This window comes from Ornithodoros turicata, unplaced genomic scaffold, assembly GCF_037126465.1.
Source record: "Ornithodoros turicata isolate Travis unplaced genomic scaffold, ASM3712646v1 Chromosome65, whole genome shotgun sequence".
Classification (NCBI taxonomy): Eukaryota; Metazoa; Arthropoda; class Arachnida; order Ixodida; family Argasidae; genus Ornithodoros; species Ornithodoros turicata.
Window position 1 is genome coordinate 347,917 of NW_026999387.1, and position 24,897 is coordinate 372,813.

The 24,897-nt window shown below is 42.0% G+C and overlaps 1 protein-coding gene across 9 annotated transcripts in view; it reads left to right on the forward strand.

Moving 5' to 3' along the window:
- The window catches only part of LOC135374478 (caspase-7-like), a 319,855-nt gene that overhangs the window by 41,188 nt on the left and 253,770 nt on the right, over positions 1-24,897 (forward strand). For 8 of the 9 annotated variants that reach the window (XM_064607434.1, XM_064607433.1, XM_064607432.1 and 5 more), the window contains one exon: positions 21,323-21,388. In XM_064607434.1, the coding sequence (XP_064463504.1) occupies positions 21,345-21,388 (44 nt within the window). In that variant the 5' untranslated portion in view covers positions 21,323-21,344. Of the gene's footprint in view, positions 1-21,322; positions 21,389-24,897 lie in introns of those variants that run through there. The other variant, XM_064607437.1, reaches the window with a different exon arrangement.

Sequence of the window (24,897 nt, forward strand, 5' to 3'; positions counted from 1 at the left end):
AGCAAGACGTGGTCGCTGGCAGCTGTTGCAGGCAAAGCAAAAACACCAAGGTCATACATTGTATAGACGCCTGAAAGGTCTTGTGTTCGCACCCGAGAACGCCTTCAAGAAACAGGATTATCCACAGCAAGCTTGCACTGAAGCAAACGAGGAGAGAAAAGACAGGTTCCTGAAACAACGGGAACCAATCAGGAAAACGAAAACGGGGAATCTCAAACTTCATGTATGAGGTCAAGACGTGAAAGGAGACTTCCTAAACGCTATCCAGACAACTACTAAGTCTAGGTTTTAGTTGTTCTCTCATATTTCTTTCTTGATATTATTTATTTATTTATCTAGGAATGGGAGATGTAACATGGGCTACGGGCTGAAAAAAGACGAAGTCTACAACTGATGTGTAGACGACGACAACAAAGATTCATTCTTTCATGCGCCATCGTACCGAAGCGTGCCTATAACTTATAATAGAGAGCTTTACTAGACCGTTCCGTAACGTACGGAACGTTAACACGGAGTCCGTATTTCGCTACCGTCAAACCGACAGCAAGATAGTTTTAGAAGGTCATCCTGCAACGCTACGAAAGGCACGGATGGGCTCTGTTGCCACACAATGGCGCTAACATTAACTACTGTTCCCAAGTTCCCTACGTATCTCTCTCTGAACGAATTACATAATAGAAATATGTTTTCATGCTCCCCTTTTTGTTTCTTTGCGTTGTAAAACACATTTGTTCCTTCAACAAACGAAAGCACAACAGACAACTCCTACCGGTCGGTTCATCGCTATCACACGTCGTGACTTTTCACTCAGACCGCGTTGGCAGCATCGAGAGATCACATGTTCGTGTTTTCGGATGGTACACGGTATGCAACTTCTCTTAACAAGAAGATGTACTCCCTCGTGCCGAAGCGCAGCCTCGTAATTTTCACCTGGGACACAGTCGTCTAGGTGTTGCAGGCTGCCATCTTGTTTCGTGCGACGAAGACAACGTAGAGGATGGAACGCAAAAATACAGAGTTTTTGTATACCTTTACGCAGCGAACGGAAGGAAGGCTATTCTCCACGTGAGCAAGAGCGCGTGCGCGGGAACGAAAGCGTTGCTTCCGCGTTTCACATCGGAACGATGAGCTCATCTGTTTGCGTTCCGTCCTGTACGTTGTTTTCGTCACACAAGACAACGTGGCTGCCTGCAGCACCTCATCAACCGTATCCAAAGTGAAGACTAAGAAACTGCGCTTCAGTACGACCGACTACGTCTTCTTATGAGAAGCCGTGTACTTTATGCCATTAGAAAATACGAACTTCTTGTCTCTGGATGCTGCCAACCAACTCCGAGTGAGCAGTAGCGTCCGCCATAACAGCAGGTGATAACCAGGAACTGACCGGCAGGGGGCGTCGTTGTCCTTTCGTTTGTCGGTGGAACAAATTAATTTTCAAACGAAGCCAAAAACAGAGCACGAAAACGTTGTCATATTAGGCAATTCGTTCAGAATGAGATGCCTAGACAAATCACGGACGGTAGTTCATGTTATTGCCGTTGGATGGCAACACAGTTCTTACCTCACTGTTCGTAGCGTTAACTGAAAACTCTCTTGCCATCCGTTTGACGGTAGAGAACTACGTACTCCAACGTTCTGTGCGTTACGGAACGATCTACTAAAACCCTCTAATACGAGCCAATCGTTCTGACTTTCCGTTGGCTCCGTAGGGGTTATCTAAAACTAACGCTTAGCTAAAGAATATGGCTTCGTTCAGATGATTTGTTGTTTCACGGACATGCGACGTGGCCGATGTCAATTTCGCGTTCACAACGGAGTTTGACCGGCCGCTTAGGGCCATTATAGGCATTGTTCGATGTTTAATCGGAATTTTCTTCGCGGGACAAGGCACTCACACCGGAATTATTAGTTAATTAATGTTATCAAATCGATACATGAAGTTCCCCATCACACAGTTCATGCTCAGGATTGAAAATTCACTACCAGAACCACGCGAAAAGATCTAGTATAGCGGGTCTAGCTGGTGAGTGATTGCACACACAAGTCATCACCTTTCAGTTCTTTGTATTTTTCGTAGTAATTAATTTTAAACACTTCCAGAAAGTGAAAGGTGGCGGACAGATTAGCGACCGGATTGGCGGACAGATATGGGATCACTCTGGTTTACACTTCGCAAAATAAACTTCGAGAATAAACTCCTCGAAATAAATCACGAAAAAATCCACGGTGTAAAGATAAAGCCGTAAAAATCAACTTTTGCGATACAAACGCTTCAGATTCAAACTTTCAAAATAAATTGTATCTGGTTGGTCGACAGGCACGACAGCCTCAGAGCGGCGAAGGCTTTTGGCTCCCGCGTTTCAAAATATTTCCCCGCAGGGTGACGCTTGTTGCGGTGGGCTGGGAACGAGAGTACCGAGTCTGCACGAATCGTTTACTGTATTCTCCGACGGCTATCAGGATTCTGTTGACACTACAGTTAATGCTTTGTTCTACTGCTCGCCAGTCAAATTTGAGTATGTCGAACTCTGAATTCGTGTCGTGTCACCAAATGAGTTCCCGGTGTTGGTTCCAGCTATGGCGGACACCTGCTATATTATGAACATTGTCACGAACATCGCCATTGTCCTGCAGGGCTGCCTTGGTTGTGAAATCCTAGAGTTGAAAAGTGACGATCAACGAAAAAGCCTGATTCCGATACCGTGTGGACGTGTTGCGTTTGTCCGTCTGTATCTGTTTGTGTGTGTTCCAGCGTCAGAACCGTAGAATCGTGAAGTCGGAACCTACCTGTTGTTTTCCTTGTGAGCCTACGTTCTGATAAATGCAGGGAACAGGTACTGGACAGACTCTCGAAATCCATTTCTGCACATAAGCTGCATATGAATGTAAAGAAATTGTTTGTTTGTTTGCAAGAAAAAGCTATTTTCTCTCGGATGAATAACTTGAGTCAGCAGAGGTGCCCTATTTCTTTGTAACCGGCATACGGTAATCTCAAAGTGTAACGAAATAAGATTCTACTTTCAGGAACATCCACATTGATTCGCAAACCTTCCTAGAGAACGATTTGCCATGCATGTTTTCACTGGTCTTTGAATACCCTGGAACACAAGTATGCCATTTTCAAGGTCTTAAAAACCATGAAATTTTCTCTGAAATTTTTTTGCATCATTTCAAATCATCTATGATTTCTCTACGAATAAAAAAAAACTGTGGGATTTTTTTTGTGGTTGAAGGGCACACGAGATCATAATAAATTGTTTTCAAAAGCAGTTACGTCGCATTCTGACATGATCTGAGCCAATATGGTCAGCTGATGCTATAAGATCTACAGAAAACACATGCCAGCAGGTTATGAACATGCTATAGGACCCCACCCCAATTCGAAATGATGAGATTTGTTCACTTTCCAGATGACTTCAGGTATGTGAAAACAATCATAAATGTTGACAAAGCTGTTGTGAACCAGCGACTGCAACTAATCTGTAGAACTGGAGTAGTATGTATAGGGTGTTAAACTACGGTCATGTTAAACGCCGGGCCCCGCCAGGGCAGCGCTACCGTCGCGCCGACTTTTTTTCGCGATTGTTTCCCGTGCGCGGCAGGCGGTGCTCGGGTGGAGGGCTGCTGCGGTGGGCGGCGCGTGTCCGGAGGGCTGCTCGCACGCTTATCCTTGTATATTTTTCAGCCTGGGCCGACTTCACTCACAATTTGTTTCCGGTACAACAGGTGTGCAGTGGGCGGTTTACATGCAAAGAATAGCCATACACAAAAGTACAAGTGAAAATATATTTATTAAAGTCATTAGTGTCAGGAATTATGTTATGACTCTGTGTGAAGGAGAAAAACTTAGCCAAAAGCATGAAGCAGAAGAAACACAATACACGTAATAAAGAATATACTTATTACAGGTATGATGCAATACCATTGAAGGGGTATCACAATTTTTTATTAGTGGTAATCACACAAGTTCTCAGTTAAGCAGAAGGGATAGCACGTTCAATCAAAGAAGATATTTTTAATCAATACGATTAGGATCAAAATTAAAAGTTTTATTATAAAAAGTCTAACATGAGCATCCTCGCGGAGTTTTAATTACAAAGTTCAATGTACGTAACTTCATGCACAGCAGCTAATATTCCATTATGACACATTTAATCAAAGAATATATTTTTAATCAATATGATTACAATCAAAATTAAAAGTTTTATTATAAAAAGTCTAACATTATTATACGTGACCACCATAGTGGAGCTTTAATGCAAGTGCCGATAGTTAATTGCGGACAGCAGAGAACCTGGAAGACCATGGGACAAGAGCACAAGAGGAAATAAAATCTATAACACTACAAAAAAGATATTCTTAATCAAAACAACATAGTAATCTATCATTCAGAAAATCAGAAGAAAAAATCAAACTCATCAGAAAATAGATATGTTAAAAATGAACTTCGCCACATAGCCAATCCTAGCCAGCAATCAGCTCTAATAATATCTGTACTGATTTGTTGAAGAAGGCTGCCAATAGATGTATGGAAGACCATGGAACACGAACGACACCCGAACACAAGAGGAAATAAAATCTATACCACTACAAAGAAGATATTCCTAATCAAACAACAGAGTAATATTTCATTCAGAAAATTAGAAGAACTCATCAGAAAATATATTAAAAAATGAACTTCACTCCACGCTCCTAGCCAACAATCAGCTCTAATAATATCTGCCCTGATTTGTTGAAGACGGGAGGCGTACGCCTGACAGTTATGAACATTTTCGAGCGCAATAGGGAAGATAAGTTCCAACATTACACAATTAATCAATTTCTTATTAAGTAAACAGCATAGACATACGAAAATAATGAGAAACACGATCAACAGCTAATAGAGAACCAAAACCCATCACATAAACAACAGACACATGCAGGAAAATAATTGAAAAACAATCTATCAAAACGATAAACATGCACGGATGAATAGCAGAGAAACACTCTAAACGGCGCATCTGCGAACGTGTAAACAACAGACAGGAAAATATTATTGAAACAAGATCAACAGCTAATAGAGAGCCAAAATCCAACACGTAAACAAGAGGTACACAAAGGATAATTAGTTGAAGAACAATGTATCAAAACGAGAAACATGCACGGATGAATAGCAGAGGAACACTTTGAACGGCATACCATCCACATGTAAACAATGAAATAATGAGAAATACAATCAATAGCTAATACAGAACCAAACATATGCACCAAAGCAAACAAGAGGTACACAGAAGAAAATAAGTGAAAAAAAGAATCTATCAAAACGATAAACATGCACGGATGAATAGCAGAGAAACGCTTTGAGCGATGCATCTGCCAACATGTAAACAACACACAGGAAAACAATAGCGAAACAAACTATCAAATAATAAAATTTGAAATTGAAATAATATATCTTTTGAACTATCATAAAATCAACCTTGCGAGCTAACAATATAGAATCTTCACCCTGCTCAGGCACTCTAAACATTACCTTGACAGAGCTATCCAAACACGCATCAGAGCTATGCTTTACACAGTACAACCAGACTCGAGACCTGGTGGGGTCACTCTCTCTCTCTATGCAGCCCAGTGGGGTCACTCTCTCCATCTATACAGCCCAAAGCGAGGAATCTGTTGTCAATCTGTGGAGTGGGGAAATCCTCTCTCTTTTTCACATTCTTTCCTCCAAAAGGAAATATTCTTAGGACTGGTGTACAGAGACGAATTTTTTTGTTGATTGCAAATAGACATTGGAATTATTCGATTCTCAAGAACACAAAAAGAATTCTATCAAAAAACAATAGCACGCAAAAAAATCTAAGAATAGACTTTTATGTCAGTGCAAACTGGTTTTAGAGAAATATTATCTAAGCAAACGAGAAAATATTATCGGCCTGTTCATTCGACATCATTGCGCGAACTGATAGAAGAAAATAAATGTGTAGAGGCTCTAGTGGAATATATCACGTGATAAGATTTTTTATGTATTTTTCATTTCAACCGTTAGGTGTAATTTCAACAAATCCGTAATGAATCGTGCGATATAGACTCCTTGTATATGATAATTTGATCTGATTGCTTTCTTGATTAATGCAGTGCCCATTGCAATGATTACAATTACGTTTGGTCTAGTGTATTTCAATTCTTCGTTAGCAAACCTCAAAAACTCCACCATCAATCCAAGTGGTCCTTTCGATGATGACATGCAAATATTTTTATAACTACTGTAGATTCGGCATACAAGTTCTCGCGTCTTGAATTCCATAATTTGCACCATATCTCCGAATACGACCATGTCTAGGACGTATTGAAATGCGTCGATAAATGAATCGTTTCGCGGCTCCTCCTTTTCGAAGCAACTTTTTATCAGGTCCCCCATGACGTATGGTAACGAGTACAAAATCCGTCCATCTCTTCAATGTATAGCAATTGTCTGTTCTGTTTTGTAGTGTGCCTCGACATTTAATTAAATCATATCGTGCTAATTTTATTTATTAAAATTTTATTATCAGGTTTATAATGTTCCACCTGACGTTAGAATTATGAAAGTCAATTTACAAAAAAAGATGTGATGTGTAATGAAAAAATGTGTGCTTTCAATGATTCTACGTACAAGACAGCGCTCGAGCCCCTCCTTCCCTAATTTGAGTTGCAAGAGCGAGTTTATGGATGTCAACTGTACATTGTTGGATTCCCCTGCTCCCTGCGGGCGTAACCTTAACGAAAGTGTACGGGAACTCAGCTTCCCTCTCTCACTTCGTTTCCACTAGTGGGTCCTGAATGAAAAATACGTGTTTCTGTGATGTATATTTGCGCTGCGTGAGTACGAAAAATGTTTGCCTAAATTAATTACTCGATTGATATTAATAAAATATTCTACTAGTTGGGAATGTATTCTTGAGCTGTGTGCGTTGATTTTCGCTGTAGCAAACACAATAATTTCGCATTTCAGATGAGTTGTTTGTGGCTTCTGCGTGTAGAAATTACTGTTGCAAAGTTATCATAAGAAATTATGTAATTAAATTTGTTTCTCGTTTTCGAATTAGTATTGTTTCTATCACTGAATAAACTTGACTTTCACTCGATTGGTATTTTGTGAGTTGAGAATCATGAATGCCTAATAGTTGTGTCTGGTCTGAAATACCTTAAATGCAACGTTTCTCGTTTGGTATTGTTTGCGCCGATAATATTTTCTCGTTTGCTTAGATAATGTTTCTCTAAAACCAGTTTGCACTGACATAAAAGTCTATTCTTAGATTTTTTTTGCGTGCTATTGTTTTTTGATAGAATTCTTATTGTGTTCTTGCGAGTCGAATAATTCCGATATATATTTGCGATCAATAAAAAAAAATTCGTCTCAGTACACCAGTCCTAAGAATATTTCCTTTTGGAGGAAAGAATGTGAAAAAGGGAGAGGATTTCCCCACTCCCCAGATTCACAACAGATTCCTCGCTTTGGGGTGTATAGATGGAGAGAGTGACCCCACCGGGCTGCATAGAGGGAGAGAGTGACCCCACCAGGTCTCGAGTCTGGTTGTACTGTGTAAAGCATAGCTGTGATGCGTGTTTGGATAGCTCTGTCAAGGTAATATTTATAGTGCCTGAGCAGGGTGAAAATTCTATATTGTTAGCTCGCAAAGTTGGTTTTATGATAGTTCAAAAGATATATTATTTCAATTTCAAATTGTAATGTTTGATAGTTTGTTTCGCTATTATTTTCCGGTGTGTTGTTTACATGTTGGCAGATGCATCGTTCAAAGCGCTTCTCTGCTATTCATCCGTGCATGTTTATCGTTTTGATAGATTCGTTTTTTTCAGTTATTTTCTTCTGTGTAGTTCTTGTTTTCTCTGGTGCATATGTTTGGTTCTGTATTAGCTATTGATTGTATTTCTCATTATTTCATTGTTTACATGTGGATGGACTGCCGTTCATAGTGTTTCTCTGCTATTCATGCGTGCATGTTTCTCGTTTTGATAGATTCTTTTTCAATTATTTTCCTGCATGTGTCTGTTGTTTACCGTTGGTAGATGCGCCGTTTGGAGTGTTTCTCTGCTATTCAGCGTTAGCTCTGTGCGTGTATTAAATTATTCATCATGTCCGTTCAAAGTGTTTCTCTGCTATTCGTCCGCGCATATTTATCGTTTTGATAGATTGTTTTTTCATTTATTTTCCTGCATGTGTCTGTTGTTTATGTGATGGGTTTTGGTTCTCTATTAGCTGTTGATCGTGTTTCTCATTATTTCCGTGTGTCTATGCTGTTTACTTAATAAGAAATTGATTAATTGTGTAATGTTGGAACTTGTCTTCCCTATTGCGCTCGAAAATGTTCATGACTGTCAGGCGTACGCCTCCCGTCTTCAAGAAATCAGGGCAGATATTATTAGAGCTGATTGTTGGCTAGGAGTGTGCAATGCGGTGAAGTTCATTTTTCAATATATTTTCTGTGCTGAATTCATAAAACAACGTATGGCTTGTGGTGTCTCTTAGAATGAAAATTGTATGAGATTCGACTAGATTAAGTCACGAGAATGATTTTATGATAGTTGTAGATTATTCTCCTCCTCTGTTGTTTTGATTAACCAATGTAGTGTTATAGATTTTATTTCCTCTTGTGTTCGTGTCCCATGGTCTTCCAGATTCTCTGCTGTCCGCAATTAACTATCGGCACTTGTAATTAAAGCTCCACTATGGTGGTCGCGTATAATAATGTTAGACTTTTTATAATAAAACTTTTAATTTTGATTGTAATCGTATTGATTAAAAATATATTCTTTGATTAAATGTATCATAATGAAATATTAGCTGTTGCGCATGAAGTTACATACATTGAACTTTGTAATTAAAACTCCGCTAGGGTGCTCATGTTAGACTTTTTATAAGAAAACTTAATTTTGATACACGCACCACCTGAAAAAAAATTGCAAACGAAGTCGGCCCGGGGTGAAAAATCGCCAAAGAGGTGGCCCAGTGTTGTCAGTGTGCATGCCCCTACTTGCGCGCCGCATGAAAAAAATGCGAACGAAGTCGGCCCAGGCTGAGAGCCAAAGAGGTCAGTCCAGGATGTACAACCATAAGTGTACGCTCACCTCTTCGGCCCGCTAGTAAACACACGGACAGCCCCCTCACCTGCGCTCCACCCACCGCGCGGTGAAAAAAATAATAAAGAAAGTGCTAGAGAAGTCGGCCCAGCTATTGTTCTTGAAGTTACATATCACAACTTTGTAATTAAAACTCCACTATGGTGGTCATGTTAGACTTTTTATAATAAAACTCTTAATTTTGATTCTAATCGTATTGATTAAACATATCTTCTTTGATTAAAATGTGCTACACCTTCTGCTTAATTGAAAACTTGCGTGATTATCACTTATAAAAATTGTGATACCCCTTTTATGCTATTGCGTCATACCTGTAATAAGTATATTCATTATTACGTGTATTGTGTTTCTTCTGCTTCATGCTTTTGGCTAAGTTTTTGTCCTTCACACAGAGTCATAACATAATTCCTGACACTGATGACTCTAATAAATATATTTTCACTTGTACTTTTGTGTATGACTATCCTTTGCATGTAAACCGCCCACTGCACACCTGTTGTATCGGAAAAAAAATGTGAGTGAAGTCGGCCCAGGTGGAAAAATGATGAAAGAATTCTGCCCATGCTGAAAAATGTGAGCGGGTAAGCGCGCACGCAGCCCTCCGGCCACGCTCCGCCCACCGGTAAGAGCCTCCACCCGAGCGCCGCCTGCCGCACGCGAGGAAAAATACGCGAAAAAAGTCGGCGTGACGGTGGCGCTGCCCTGGTGGGGGAGCCGGCGTTTAACATGGCCGTAGTTTAACACCCTGTACATACTACTAACTGGGCAGAACAGTTGAGTGCAAAATTTGTTCAAAGTGTGGTAGAGCGTCAAACAGATGGGATATGAATGAGCTGACAAAACATTTTTCTTGCGTCAGAACAAATACACTTGTAGGTTCTCAAAATGGAAAAGCAGAGTGTCGCTTTTCGCAGGAGACAGCCACAAAGGCATCTTTTTTTTTTCTAGGTGGCCTCAACTGACGAACAAGCTGCAACACATTATGGTGACATTTTTTTTTAAAGAAAAATGAACATGTAGATTTGCAATATGTTACAGGAGAGGACTAGTGATTCAAATAAGGGAAGATTTCTTTTAGACGACCTATATGTGAATATACTATCTGAAAAAAAAAGTAATTTGTTGCAAGTGCTTGATATTCTCAAACTCCTGGTTCAACAGCGAATATATTTTTATGTGAAGCTAATTACAAGCAATCAGTTGCAAGCATAAATAATCTGGGGCTCCTTCAGGAATGCTAATTATCCGGAAATTTATCGTAACCTTACCCAAAATGTGCTCCGTTCTTGAGTTCTCACTAGGTAATCAGATTTATTCTCGTTCTACATGCCCTTTGGGATGGCAGACCCGTGCTTCCCGTCTAACACCAGGCAGGGAAAGCGCACAAATGATGTAGATGTCAGAAGGAAGTTCATATTTTCGGCACAGTTTAATGCGCCCCCATTGTTCAAGAAAACAAACTGATGATTTACATTCGATATATGCATTGTATAAAAAATGCACACTTTTTTTTCAGTGCTATTTAAGAGAGTCAAGCTACATCTCTGGCAGGTTTTGGCTGGAATAGCCGAGATTGACAGTTACTCAAGCTGATGTATGTCAGCATTGAAAATATAAAGGACAAAAAGCAATTTAGAATGCCTCCCTCAATTTACTACTTTTCATAGCTTACACGTTGACAGGTGTTTTTTTATCCTAAAATGCTTTTATTGCCAAAACCCACGAGAATGACCGTCATCACATTAGCAAGTTTCAACTGTATACCAAGTAATAACAAACATGTGCGTACTTTTTCTGCAATCAAGATGTGAATTACATCGCTGAGTTGCAGACTTCAGTGAAAAATCACTGCTTCTGATGTCACTCCTGAGTGAGTACAGCACTGCTAATGACGCAACATGTGATTCCGGTGTCTTTCACCCCACCCCATGTTATTTCATGAGCAATTAACATCATAATCAATGAGCTTGCATGATGCACTTAGGGTGATGCTGAAGGGCAATTTCATGTGTGCCGATAAACATACTGCAGTACTAATTTACAATGTAGTTTGTGGCTGTGGAGCACACTCATATTCAGTATGCCATGTGAACTACAGGAGCATTTTCTGCCATAAACATTAGATGAGCGAAGACCCCAAAAATGTAAGCACTGTTTACGTGCATTTGATAACCTGCATTTTTATTACTGAGAGGCTCTCTTCGTAGCTAGAGGGAAAGGGTGCTGGCAATGTGGCACATGTTCATAAGATGTAGAACCAGAGACACAGAAAAAATTTAATGCATATCATGATCTCAATCGTGTCATTGTTTCTGTCTCCTGTTCTGCATTTGTTAATCTTTTTGTGTAGTTGCTTGATTTTTGCCCGACAGCAGGGGTGAGCAATTAGATAATAATTGTTTAATAATTGGGTGTTTACGTCGCGAGACAACTGAGATCATGAGCGACGCTACAGCGGTCGGTCTGTGGATTGCTTTTGCCCACCTGAGGGTTCTTTAACGTGCGATGAAAGCTCACCACACGGCACCCCGTAGTTAACGTCCCTCGCGGAAGACGGCGTGCCTAAGCAACTTGTACCCTGCCGCTAACTTGCTGGCGTCCTCGGCCAGGTTCGAACCCGCGATCTCGGGATCAGAAGGCAAACACGCTACCAACTGAGTCACCGAGGCCGGTGAGCAATTACAGAACATCCAGGACATGCAAGGCATACACTTCCTCATTTTCTGCATTCCTCATTCAAGTAACGTTGAAGAAGTAACCATGCGAAGAAGCAGTGAAGCTGGCTTCAGTACACTAAAATATGTCACATGTAACAATATACAGTATGCCTCAGTGTTTCCCAAAGCATGTGTCAGGACCCCCATTGAGGCCGCGATAACACAAACGGGGCCAAAGAGAAAGCAGATGAAGTGAGCGCAATATGCCACAAAACCAAGGAAACTATCTCGCTACTACTGCATTATATTGAAGCTGTTTTACAAAAATGCAAGTTCAGTTCAGCGCACAATCAGTTGGGAAACAAGCTAACTCGCAGCAATGCTTTCAATCAAGTGTGTCGCATTATTCCTCACTGTATCATGACAAGACCCTGGACCTACATCAGACGCTACTTGCGCGCACAAGTATAACATTCATATTTATTTATTTATTTATTTCGGGAACCCCAAGGGTCCGGAGGACATTACCTTGGTGGGAACTGGAGCATAAGATACATTTACACTGCAACTTGATAGAAACAAACATGCAAGCAAAAAAGAAGAACACAATTAGCAGTAAGTAAACAGGAAAATATAGAAACGACGACAGTACAAACTTATATGAAAACAAGTATTAAAGCGTGAAACAGGGAGTTCGTTCACATAAGTATAGATAATTAACACATATGATAAAGGGGATGAGAAAAATGTCATAGCAACTGATGTACAAGCGTGGTGGTCTTGTGAGTGGAGTGAACGGGAGAGGGTGTTACAAACTACTGTGTGGTCGATAATAGTTGAGAGCGATGATGGGAGGTTGTTCCATTCGATGGCAGTTGAACAAAATAATGATCTGGATATTGGTATTACAATGTTGGTATTATTTGGTTTTACTTGAATTATTTGGTTTATTTGGATATTGGTATTACATTGGTATTACAATGAAAGCGTGTGACCTTATTAGTGTGGTTGATGCGAGGAAAAATGACACTCGAGCGGGTGATGGGTGTTTGGTGCGGTGGCAAGATGAAAAAGAACCTATGGAAGCGAGCTAACTTGGCAAGACGGCGAGGATGTTCGAGTGAGTCGAGATTAAGATTTGATTTTAATGCGGTTACAGAGGTATTGAATTAGTAGTCGTTGGAAATGAAACGGGCAGCCCGATTCTGGATGGGTTCTATGGCGTCGCAGAGGTACTTTTGGGGAGGGTCCCAAATAGGTGATGCATATTCCAGCTTGCTTCGTACAAGAGCCATGAAGGTCAGGAGGTTAACATGGAGGGCGCCAACCTGAGGGTGCGTCTAACAAAGCCTAGAGAGCGAGAAGCGTTAGTTATTATGTGGTTGATGTGCTCGTTCCAAGTTAGGTTGGAGAAAAGGTGGATTCCAAGATATTTGTAAGAATGTGCTCGGGTTAATGTGAAGTGTTGGCATTCTTCTGATGTGTATGATATACTGCTCTATTTAACCCATGCCATATATGTTGTCAAACATTAGCTTCTTGCATTCAACATCAAGATGCTATCCCTATTCCATCTAAGCGACTCGTCTTTACATGGACACGTGGCACACCATTTTGGCACAAATATTTTATATCTCTGCTTGTTGGACATATCAAAAGCAAATACTGTGCCAAAATTGTGTTACCTACATGACATGCTGCATCTGCTGAGATAGGTTACGGGAGAAATACTCCTGAAGCGATTAAAGGAAGTGCATACGAGTACATATGCTTTGCAAAGTTGTTCCAAAGTTCCAAGCAGTTGTTACAAGGTATGTTCGTGTTGAATTGGCAAAGCATTAATCATCTCACAACAAAGTGATAAAAGAAACTAGTGAGAAATGCAAAGCCGCAAGCAGTGTTGCATGGCCATGTTCACAATGGACAACGACGCTTTTCACTTTGCGTACCGCGGACTGACTATGCTCAATGAGTGGTTTGCAGTGTTTATGATTTATGTAGGCCATGGCAACTGCCGATGAACTTTGCAGAATGGGCAATGATATCTTTTGTGAACAAGACAAACCTCTATATATTCCCATGTAATTTTGATCCTACAATTAATTGAGTTCAGGGTCTCAGGTATTTAGGTGTGCACCTCCCTTCTGATATTTAGTGGAAATCACACATTAGTTACGCATATTCTAAGCTTCTTAAAAAATTGTTAAAAAAAGTGGACACGAAAACTACCTTTCACGGGCAGTACACTACTGGCATACAAAACCCTTGTACAAAGTGCCTTGGAAACGGTACAAATGACATCACACTGTTCATCATAAAAACAGATGACATCATACTGTTCAACACAGCCACAAATTTGGTACAGTTGAGCTACGCTCAAAGCTAGGGGGGACGAGTTCGCGTCTAAGAGGCACGGTCTTGAGGGGATTACGGTGGTCTCCGAGAGAGCACGCGAATTTCTGTCCTACTTTTCTTTCAAGAGGAGGCAGTGAGCAAGTGCCCATTCGTGGAACCCAGTCCTCCACTTCCGATTTGTTTCCGTATCAGTCTGTCTATCAATGTCATGATGACATTTATATTCTGTTGAGTTTCTTACGCGCTGTCCGGGACATGCATGTCGGTAGGTATGCCTTGAATTTTGTTTTATTATTAACCTTTTTTGTAGTTTGAATCCCTCGAAAAACAATTGCACAGCACAAAGAACACAAAGGCTACATAATGACCCAGTTTCACCATCTTTACAGCATCTAAACTAAGATGAACGGTCATTAAACTATCTGCTTCACTAAATGAGTTATTATTAGTGAAATATTCACCACATCACCGATGAAAAAAAAACAAGTTGTCTGTTAAGTTCAAGAATTGGCAACCCTTGATATTGGTTCAGTTAACCAGAGTTGGTGAAACCGGGTCTATGGATGTCACTGAAACATTCATCACATCACAAACCAAAGTTTGTAAAAAGAATTGAGTGCTAGCATGAAGTTTTGGCAATTGTGAGTAGCATTTTAACTGCTGCGTATGTAGCTGCAGCATAATTACAAGTAATTCAGAAAAAGTATACAAAATATTTGTGGTACTGTGGCAAACTAGCCACTCCACCGACATACCAGCATTCCTAGGTTAATAATAATAATAATAATAATAATAATTTTATTCAGCACAGTGGTGCGGGAAACAATGGCAAAAAACCGCGAGGCTTGACGGGGCCTAAGCTCCCCAACTTTTCGCACGACAATGACGAAAAGCTCACAACAACATAAACATGAACAATCGTATGAACACATACTTTACGGTACAAATTGAAATGCAACAAGATAACTGGTACTCAATTTAAAAATGCATCCTTGATGCTCCGAATGTTTAAATTATTGACATCAATTTTTCTGGATGCTAAGTCGTCCAATAACCTTGCTAGTCTATAGCTAATTAACTGACAGCCGTAACCTGTTCGAGATAGCGGTACCATCCAAGGAGACGGACTTCTCAGCGGATACGTGCTAACTCTTTCTTCTAGAAAACATACACTTACAAAAGGGCTACATGTCTTGATCAATTTCAGATAAAATTGTAACAAACGGTATTCATAAACATCGCCAGCTCGCAAAATTTCCAGCTTATTAAAAAGCATTCCACATGACCTCTGAACTATTTTATTTTGAGATGGACAAGGAGTTTCATTGGCTGGTGCGATACTCTACCCTATAGCTGCTTGTGGTGTGAGGAAGGAAATAATGTACCATGGAGTCCAAAATTGCCGAAAGAGCTTTGAGAGCGGGCATTCGTGGGCTCGATTTAGCCATAGGCCAAGCAATTTTAGAGAGAGGGGAAGGAGTTCAGATTATTGAGAGATCTGGAAATGACAGTTTGGAAAGCTCCGTAGTGTGGGCAATCAGACAGAATATACTCTGTGTCTTCTACAGCACTGCAGTGACAGTATCTGAGACAGTCAACTTGCCCCAGGTGGTAATGACGCTGAGCTGTAAATGCCCCATTGGGTCACAGTCCATGAGTCAAAGTGCACCATCTTGGCGAGAAGTGTTTTGTGGCATCCAAAAACCAAGCTCTGGGTCAACATTGCTCAGTATAGACGGCAGGAAAATGTCAGTTGTCCATTGACAGGAAGACTATTTATACAATCCATTGATGTGTTGCTGAACGAGATCTGCTGTCTACATGACCAGTAACAGTCCTTTGCTATCTTTCACTGTGATTTAATTAAACACCTCCCTCGTGTGACGGTGTTCCCGGCACAGTTTTACTTTGCTGAACCAGTTTTCGCGGCTCTTATCAAACATAACATTAGCGGTTCTTCGTAAGCTGATGTTTACGTGATTACCGTCGTGACAAATGGCCGACACAGCTGTTTTTTCGCTGAACATTTTTTCGCTACCCGATTTCCTGTCCAAAACAGCTATGACTGCATCAATGTCACTTCACCCATGAATTCCTTCATGAGTTGCACGCGCGTGTTAGCACACCAAGTCGTTACACGTCTGAAAAATACCTGACGAAATCGGCAGAAGAAACATATGCTTTATTAGAGCTTGCAGTGATTATCTTTTTTATGCAGCACATCCCGCAACACCATACGGCTCCGTCGTTACTCCATCTTCTCAAATAGTCTCGTCCCCAGTGTTGGCCGAACGGCCGAACCACTGAAGCGTTGTTTTCCTAGCATTCATACGCGTAGTTATTTACGCCTATAACTTAATTAAACTAATGAATAATTGAGAGGTACATGCTGAATACGACACATAATTGCATAAAGACTCGTTGTTCTGGAGTGTGACCTTCTTAAACACTGATTTGCTCACGTAAAACCATGCTTTGCTTAGCACTGGACTGCATAGACCCATTGTGATTTATTTTGACGGCTTGAATTTCAAAGGATTGGAATTTGGAGGGTGGATGTATTAGCGTGGATTTCAAAAGTTTTATTACTAAGAGTGGGTAACAGGGTACACCCGTTCCGTTTAAAGTGTTAGTGTTTCTAAACCTTAGGAAATATTTGTGCTATGTGCGCGATCCGCTGGTGTTTTTCTCTCTCCGCGTCTGTGTGCCGTCTGCTCCCCCTGCCATTAACAACGATCCCTGCGGGAGTAGTGTGCCAAGGACATGAAACCTGTAAAAGCCGCTTGGTAGTGCTACTGTCTGCAAAACCTCGTATACAGGCTATTTCGACGGATGTCTGATTTACGTTATGCTACTCCTGGATACACGCACCGTGCACAATTCACGACGAAACGCGCACTGCACTCGCGGCGGCCACAAGTACCTTACCTAGATGGCTCGCATAGTTGCTTGAGTTTCTAATAGACTCACGAGGGAGTCGCCTGAGACTACTCGTGCCTGGAGAGTCCGCAAGCTTTGCCTGACGCAGCATTCTTTGAAGTGGAGTTACTGAAAATGCAAATGCTGAATGTACAGCAGAGCAATTACGTAACTGATGCGTCAAAGTTACAAGCTTTCAGAAAAGCAAATAGTTTCGACGGGTCTGCCGTTCAGTTTACAGTACCTTTAAGCGCATCTCCTGATGAAATGGGCTAACACTCAAAATGACGCTGTCTTAATCAGACGTTATGTGGATGGTACCCTTGTAGTCGGGCCTGACCCCAACACTAAAACAGGCTTTAACCGCTGCTCAGACGTCTCTCCTGAGTTGCAGTTCACCGTTGAAGTCCCCAACAGCCACTTACTAAGATTCCTTGACAGTACTTTCCACACTGAAAATGGGCTGTGTTGGTCCTACGGACGCGTACATCCACAACCCCTCTTTCCCTATACCAGCAATCATCCAAAGGCAGTAAAACATGCCGTAGCAAAAACCTGCTTTCTACCAGCATAAACAAATCCTGTCACCATCACGTTCCTTCTGCCATTACCAACCAAATGCTGAGATTGACGCGTGCTGGTTTTCCATTTAGTTCGGTCATAGGTCATTTAAAAGAAAAACACTGTTTCTCAGATCCGTTCTTACAAAGCTGACCTCGCCAATTCCCGGCTTGTTGTTCCCTTCTTTCATGCCGTTTCGCATGTCATTGGAAAATCCCTCACTTCTAACGGGATATGCATCGTCTACACTGTGGAAAACAAACTGGCCAGCTAGACTAACTTCTTACACGATTCCCCAAAACGTTGCACTGTCGAGCATTCCAAACGATTTGTTGACTGTAAACAACACATTGTGTACTCCATCCCCCTAACTTGTGCAAACCTCTATGTAGGCCAAAGCAAACACTGTGTCAACGAACGTTTACTTGAGCATTATAGCGCAGTGAGAAATAAGAGCCAGTCTTCAGAATTAGCCAAACACGTGATCTCCTATCAAGGTTGTGCCCCCGTTTTCTGGCGGACCAAGTTTCTTCAGACTGTGACGGATGATGCTAACCGTGTCATTCTTGAAGCCGCCGTAATAGGCTCGGGCAATGCTTGTGTCCGCCAGCCCTCGGTCACTCTGTCTGGAGCCCTTTGTGGCCTGACCTGGCTGTACCTGATGGAGCCATGCCTTTCTACAGCATTCTTTCAGTCTTGCCACAGAGGCTCTCTCGAGCAAACGCACCAAAAATAGCTTGGTGCACGAAAACTGAAAAAAAAAAGCTTGAACGACACACACAGGACGAGAGGACACACGAAGAAGTAGACAGGACGAGACTCAAAACCAGCAATCAATACATTTATTGATCAGAAAAGGGAGGAGGATCGGGAGGGGACAGCCACCTTTGTTTGATGCATGTATTGGATGCGACTGATTAGTAACGGGGCTGATTTTCCTTCTTTTTTGTTCTGTGAATTCAAGATCAGCAGCTGCTTATTTCCCTTATTTTGGCACCACTGTTAGGAGGCTACACGACGTCAGCGCGATATTGTGCGTTTATGTCAACTGATAAAAGCTACACCAACGTCTACAGGCCGTTGTATAACCTGACTCTTTGCATGGCTAACCTTTCCTTTCTTTTAATAAACATAACCGCCCCCCTTCCCCTTGTACACCATCAAATCAGTCAAGGTTCTAGGGCTACCTCCCCTCAACAGGCATTGGCTTCACGAGGTATTCGATCGATTCGTGAAAAGCAGTACCTTTAACGTATAATCCTCGATACAGTTACTGCCACATCTAACTAAAATATTGAAGACATTTACCTGTGCATGCTTCTCCAAACTCGAATGCGACGAGTGGGATGCACTTGGTCATTTTCGTTTGGGAAGGCAAAGAAGACATTGAGCCTCGTCCTGTCTACTTCTTCGTGTGTCTTCTTGTTACCTCAAGCTCAAGGTATGCCACCATCGTCGAACCTTCACCAGCTCGCTTGCCTGCTCACTCTTATTCCAACATATACTCACGGCCCAACAGATGTACTGGGGAGTGAAAACCAGGCACGGTGTTGGGCAATCATGTGCAATATTCGCTTCAGCTGACAATTATGAACAGAATTTACTTCCAAAGGTAATAGAAAGGTGGAGTCACCATTAACAACGTCTTTCTTACTGCAAGGTAAGAACGAACCATTTGATGGTTTCATGCAATTTTTGCAAGAAACCGATTGACAGCCACTCAGCCTGTCCTAATGGCAATACAATCCGACCCCGCGGGACGGTGTGTCAAACATTGTAATAGGATGATTTGCAAAGAGATCGGGGCTCCGTAACACGGAGTAATCGTTGAGAGGGAAACTACAGCCACCTGCTATGAAACGAAGCCCAAAACGTGCTACTGCACAACTCCTGTCTACATCGGGATGTATAGGATGAACAGATTGCCTGAATCACTTTAATATGTCTTCACTTAACACAACGTTTTTTGAGTGACCTAAGTAGCGCTAAGTAGTTTTAGGTCCCAACTCAGGAAACGCCCTTGCAAAATGCCTCCAGAACGAGGACGCAGGACACGGGAAGCCTTCGTTTATGCCTTAATAGCCTTATGCCTTAAGCCTTCGATAGTGTTACTGTTGGCTCGGCGCTCTGACCATTTCGATGTTGAAGCGTTGGTATGGTATGTATCACCAAAAATGAACGGACGGGCGCGTGTACAAGAATAGCTCTGTAAATTCACTTTTGCGCTGGACTGCGTAAAATTTATCAGTTCAAACGACCGTAATCTATCCGCTTTTAGAGGGAATTTTAACCTTCGTAGTATTACAAACTTTGCAAATTTATGTACAGAAGCCAGTTAGTTATTTCACACAATGCCTTCTTCTGTACTAGAACCATATCGTTTTGCAGCTATAATGTGTTACCGAATTTTTGTGTGCACAGTGGCTGTTACTGGAGATGAGAGACATAAAGGGGTTGAGAAACCACATGCAACCCACTAAATGTATGGCTCCATTTAGCACATTGTTGTCCATGGATTAGACACGCGAAATCCCACATTCCTCATTTATCGATTGTTGAACTGTTGTGTTTTTAAAACTGGGATATTTTCTAGCCAGTTTTTATTTTCTATGGCAGTGCTGAGAAGGTTGTTTAGACAGTCAGGAAGTGACGTTATAGCTGCGCACGCTTGCACGAGGTACCGGAAGGTCACCATAACGACGGCCGTTCTGCGGTGGTTACATCCGCCTCCGTCGTCATGGAAACGTAAAACGGTATCCACTATAAGGCATCACACCAGAAACAGGCGAGGAGGTGAAGAGTTGAGCGCGACAGAGGGCCTCGCACACCGCGTGACCTCCGAAGTGCAATAACCTAGTAACGCGGGATCTTGAAAACACAGCGTCTTGATTTGGATGTGTAGCACATAACTCAATGTTTACAAGGCTGTTTCTCTACAAGTTTGGTAATGGTTTCACAACCCCTTTAAGGTGGACTAGAATTCAATATCCTGGAGGTTAAACGTTATGCCACAAGTTACTAATTCAATTGACATTTGAAGTTTCACAAACAATTGACGTGGCTCTACGTCCTAAAGCAACTATGACCATCAGCGACGTCACTATGGTTGATCTGTGGATAAATTTGTTCCCCTGGGGGTTTCTTTTTAGTCATCCGTTGTGAAAGATGCGTGTCTAAGCACCTATCATGCCAGCAAGTTGCTGGTGCCATCAGCAGGGATCGAACCCGCACCCTTGGGATCAGATACTATAGGAACTGATTCACTTATGCCGGAATCAACGCAAGCGCAGAACCGTCGCTAAAAATATAGCAAATAATATTCAATCCAAATTGCATCTCATAGGAGCTTTAATGACATGGATGTGAATAACATACTAGCTGTTTAAATGTGTTTTTAAAAGACAGCGCTATGTTGTCAATAAATTGTATTGCTGGAAGTCTAGCACCTATCTTGCTGCCTTCTTCTCTCTCTCGGTGTTCCCTGTGCGACTTCATGGTGCAATAACTTTTATTAGCCTTACACACACTAGCTTCTATCCATGGCTAGAGTAAGAGAACAAATTGCTCAAACAAGACATTGCCTTTTACTGAAATCTTGCAAGGCTGATTGCAATATCAACATGGACTTTATTATTGTCAATATTACATACTATATATTATGTCGATATAACAAGGACACATATGCAACTTCACCATTCATGTGATGTCAGTTGCAGGGTTCGAGGGACACGGATGTCTACAGCGACAGGCAAGAGCCCCGTTATCATGGAAAGATAGTAAGTAAATTCTATATTATGTAACCGTTGCAACGCGATTAAATTGTTCATCTGTTATCATGGAAGAGAAACAGCGGAAACAATCTTGCGATATAATTTTAACATAGTTATAAACTGTTAACCAGGTGGTGCACTTATTTACAATTAATAAAGAAAATCTAATTATTTAAGAACAATAAACAGGGCGATTTTTCATTTGCCACGTATCTACAAAAAGCTGCGACAGAAGCACTGATACCATTTTGGAAGGCTGTTTATGTGGCCAGGCGGACATCCTGTAGCACAGTGTATGCAACTACAAAACGATAGTTAGCTAAGATTCAATAATCAACTCATTAATTAGATGTTTTCTGGAAATTGTGAGAGAGCAGATATAGTGCCAGTCGTTATTCCAATCCACGAGCTCCCGTGGCATAGTCGTTAGAGTGATCGCCTTCCTCGCCGAGACTGGGAGGTGACACGGGTTCGAATCCTGTCACCGACTGTCTGAGGTTTTCCCTGGGTTTTCCGAAGACCTTCCAGGCCATCCCCCTGAAATCGGCCCGTGATGCATAATAATAACCCTGCCACACGGACCGTCTTCAAGGACTATTGAAATGCGCGTAGCGCTACCAAACGTGCAAAGCGTCAGCTTCTCAACGAGCATTGAATTCAATGTTTCCTAATAGGTTGGCACATTACACGCTAGGTAGGTGCACCATGCATCTTCAATGACCACTGATCTCAATGGTCGTTGAAGACTGCTCCCACCCCTCCTTGCTGTCCTCTCCCTCATCTATCCACGTCTGTACGCCGTTCACAGCCACAGTTGTTTGGCGGCGCTAACACGGAATAAAAATATCCCAATCCATCATTCTTATTAAACACCCTGAGACACTAACATACCTTTCGAAATAAATCTGATTTCATTATGTAAATGAGCCGAAACCAGAAGTGCCCACTTCTGTAGCACACAAACGTGGCGACTTTCGCCTTTTCTATGTTGGAGAGTGGTCTATCAGTCCAACTGATTCCAAGTCTCAGTCAAGTCCAATCAGTTCCATCGTTCCAAATCATGTGACCTTCTCACGAGGAATGCTTGTAACTCTTTCTGCTCTCAAACGATTCTGGTTTCGGCAATTCTGGTTCAGCTCTATTGCATTGTAGAATTTGGCAGTTTATATACTAATTTACGTTCGCTTGTCAGGGTGCTTGGTAAGCACTATGGATTTGAATAATGACTGGCTCCAATTCTCCTATCTCGTATTTCCCAGATCCTTGTATCAATATTAATGAGCTAATTAAAACATCTTACTGATTAGTCGTTCAGTATTTGCATAAAGTGTCCTACAGGATGCCAGCTTGATCGCATAAGTCGCCCATCAAGACGACACCAGGGCTGCTGTCTGAGCTTTTTCACAAAAAGATGTGTCGAGTAAAATTAAAACATTCCCCTCCAAATATCGACGTTGTTGCGCGCTACCATTCCTATTTCAATGTCTGGCTGTTTCTTGAAGTTCGCGATTTCTGTAAACTTCAATGAACGATCTTCTGTGTGATTCGAAAGCAGTTTTGTGGCAAGACGGGCTACAGCTTGATCGACTCTCTCGATCGCACGACTTATCGATACTGCTCCGTCGAAAACATTGGAATAGCGGGTTTGATTTTTCGGTGAAGTGCTGTCGTAATGTGGAGCTATTGAATGGCAATGCTTGGTTTTTCGTCTTCTACTCTCGTGCCAATTATCGTCACCAAATAAATGTTCTACTCTCGTGCGACAGGGACATGTGTTCTCTAGCTCCGTTAATTACAACCACAGGGTGCTACCTGGCACGGGTTATTTTATCCCGTATGGCCCAGGCAAAGAGTTCTCTTTCCCCTGCTGGAAGGCGGGAAGCATGGCAGCCCCGTCGCAGTCTGTCCCTCATAGACCATCGCTCCCAAGAGAGTGTGGACATTAAGGCTGCACAGCGCCTTGACGACCATCGTCTTGTTCACTGGTCTTCAGAGACAGATATGTTGGGCTTGAAAGACATAAGCGAGGACAACCTTGATGACAACACCTTTACCCTAGTGATGTATAGGAAGAATCGCTCGGAAGCCATACCCGTCGTCGTCATACCCACGCGTGCCTGCCACCTCTGCCCCCCAAGATCCTATACAGAGACATCGTTTGAACAAGAACAGCAATATGTATGGGCACTGTTACCAATTTGCTTGGCGTGGACATAATCGCGGGCGTGTGTATGCAAGTGAGCATAGCTAAGTCCTATATGTTTGCGAAAATATCGGGTAGATCAGCGACGTATCTGTGCCATATTCGGACGAAGAAATTGCATCATACCTGGAGGGCTCCCGGGTTGTTTTCGGCCCGACGGCAGGTTCGGCGTATCTCCATGGAAGATCGTCATAATAAATTCATCCCCCTTAGGTCGGTTACTCTCATCTTCAAGACAACGTTAACATCCCTCACAGTGTGACAAAGGATGTCAACGATTGCTCAGCGCCCGGGTATGTTGGGACTCCCGTGCAGTGTTTCAAATGCCAGTGGTTTGTTAACGTTGTTCGTAAATAAAGTGGTTCAACTGTATGTGTCATATGTGCAAAACTGCACATGCGATGGGAGTGCACTGCTAGAAAAAAAATTACCTTTTGGGATATAAACGGCTTGTCCCAGGGCGCATACACTTTGAGGCACAAACGCTGTACCTTTCTCAAGGTATACAATGTTTATATCTCCGTGAAAGTATATTATTTGCGCCTCAACATGTAAAGATATACGTGCTTGAGGGTGTATTTTGAAGATCTTGTGGTACAATTTCTGAAAACGCTAATATTCTGTGTATTTCATATCCGAGTGGCGGCTTCCCGATCCAGCTTGCCACAAACTCAAAAAGAAAGGACGAAATGAACCAAGACGAAACAGGAAAACAGCGGGATATGCACGCTCGCACACAGAACTGACAAAGCACGGATATGAATCGGAGAGGAAAGAAATGAAGTAGCAGTTATCATCAAAATAAAAACAAGAACACCAACAGGTAGTAGGGAAAATATTTCTAGGAGCAGTTCGCATTTGCTGGATAACATACATATACAATCCACTGCAGCTACGCATGGTGGAGACCATCCTTCGCCCGGGAAGCAACTTAGAGGTCAGCTCAGAGGACACCTTGATTTGTTGAAACTGTAACGATATTCTGGGAGCCCATGGCGAACTATGTCAGAAACCACCCTTCATCTCCACAAAATATCCCCATATTTGAAATAATCGTCAATTAACCATTGCGAAACAGACATGGGGGCCGCCATTTTTATGACGGCAGCTGTTCAGCCATTGGTTAGACTCGAGCCTTCGTCCGTATTTGGGCCTGTCTTCCTGGCTACGAAACCAAAGCTGGAGCCTAATTCATGTATAATCTCTCACGAGAAATAAATGAAAAAAAAGGCTGTGTGTACTCTCATTCCGTCCCAGTCATGATGCCCGAGGTTTGCAACCGTTGTGCAAACACGAATGTATCGTGACTTGC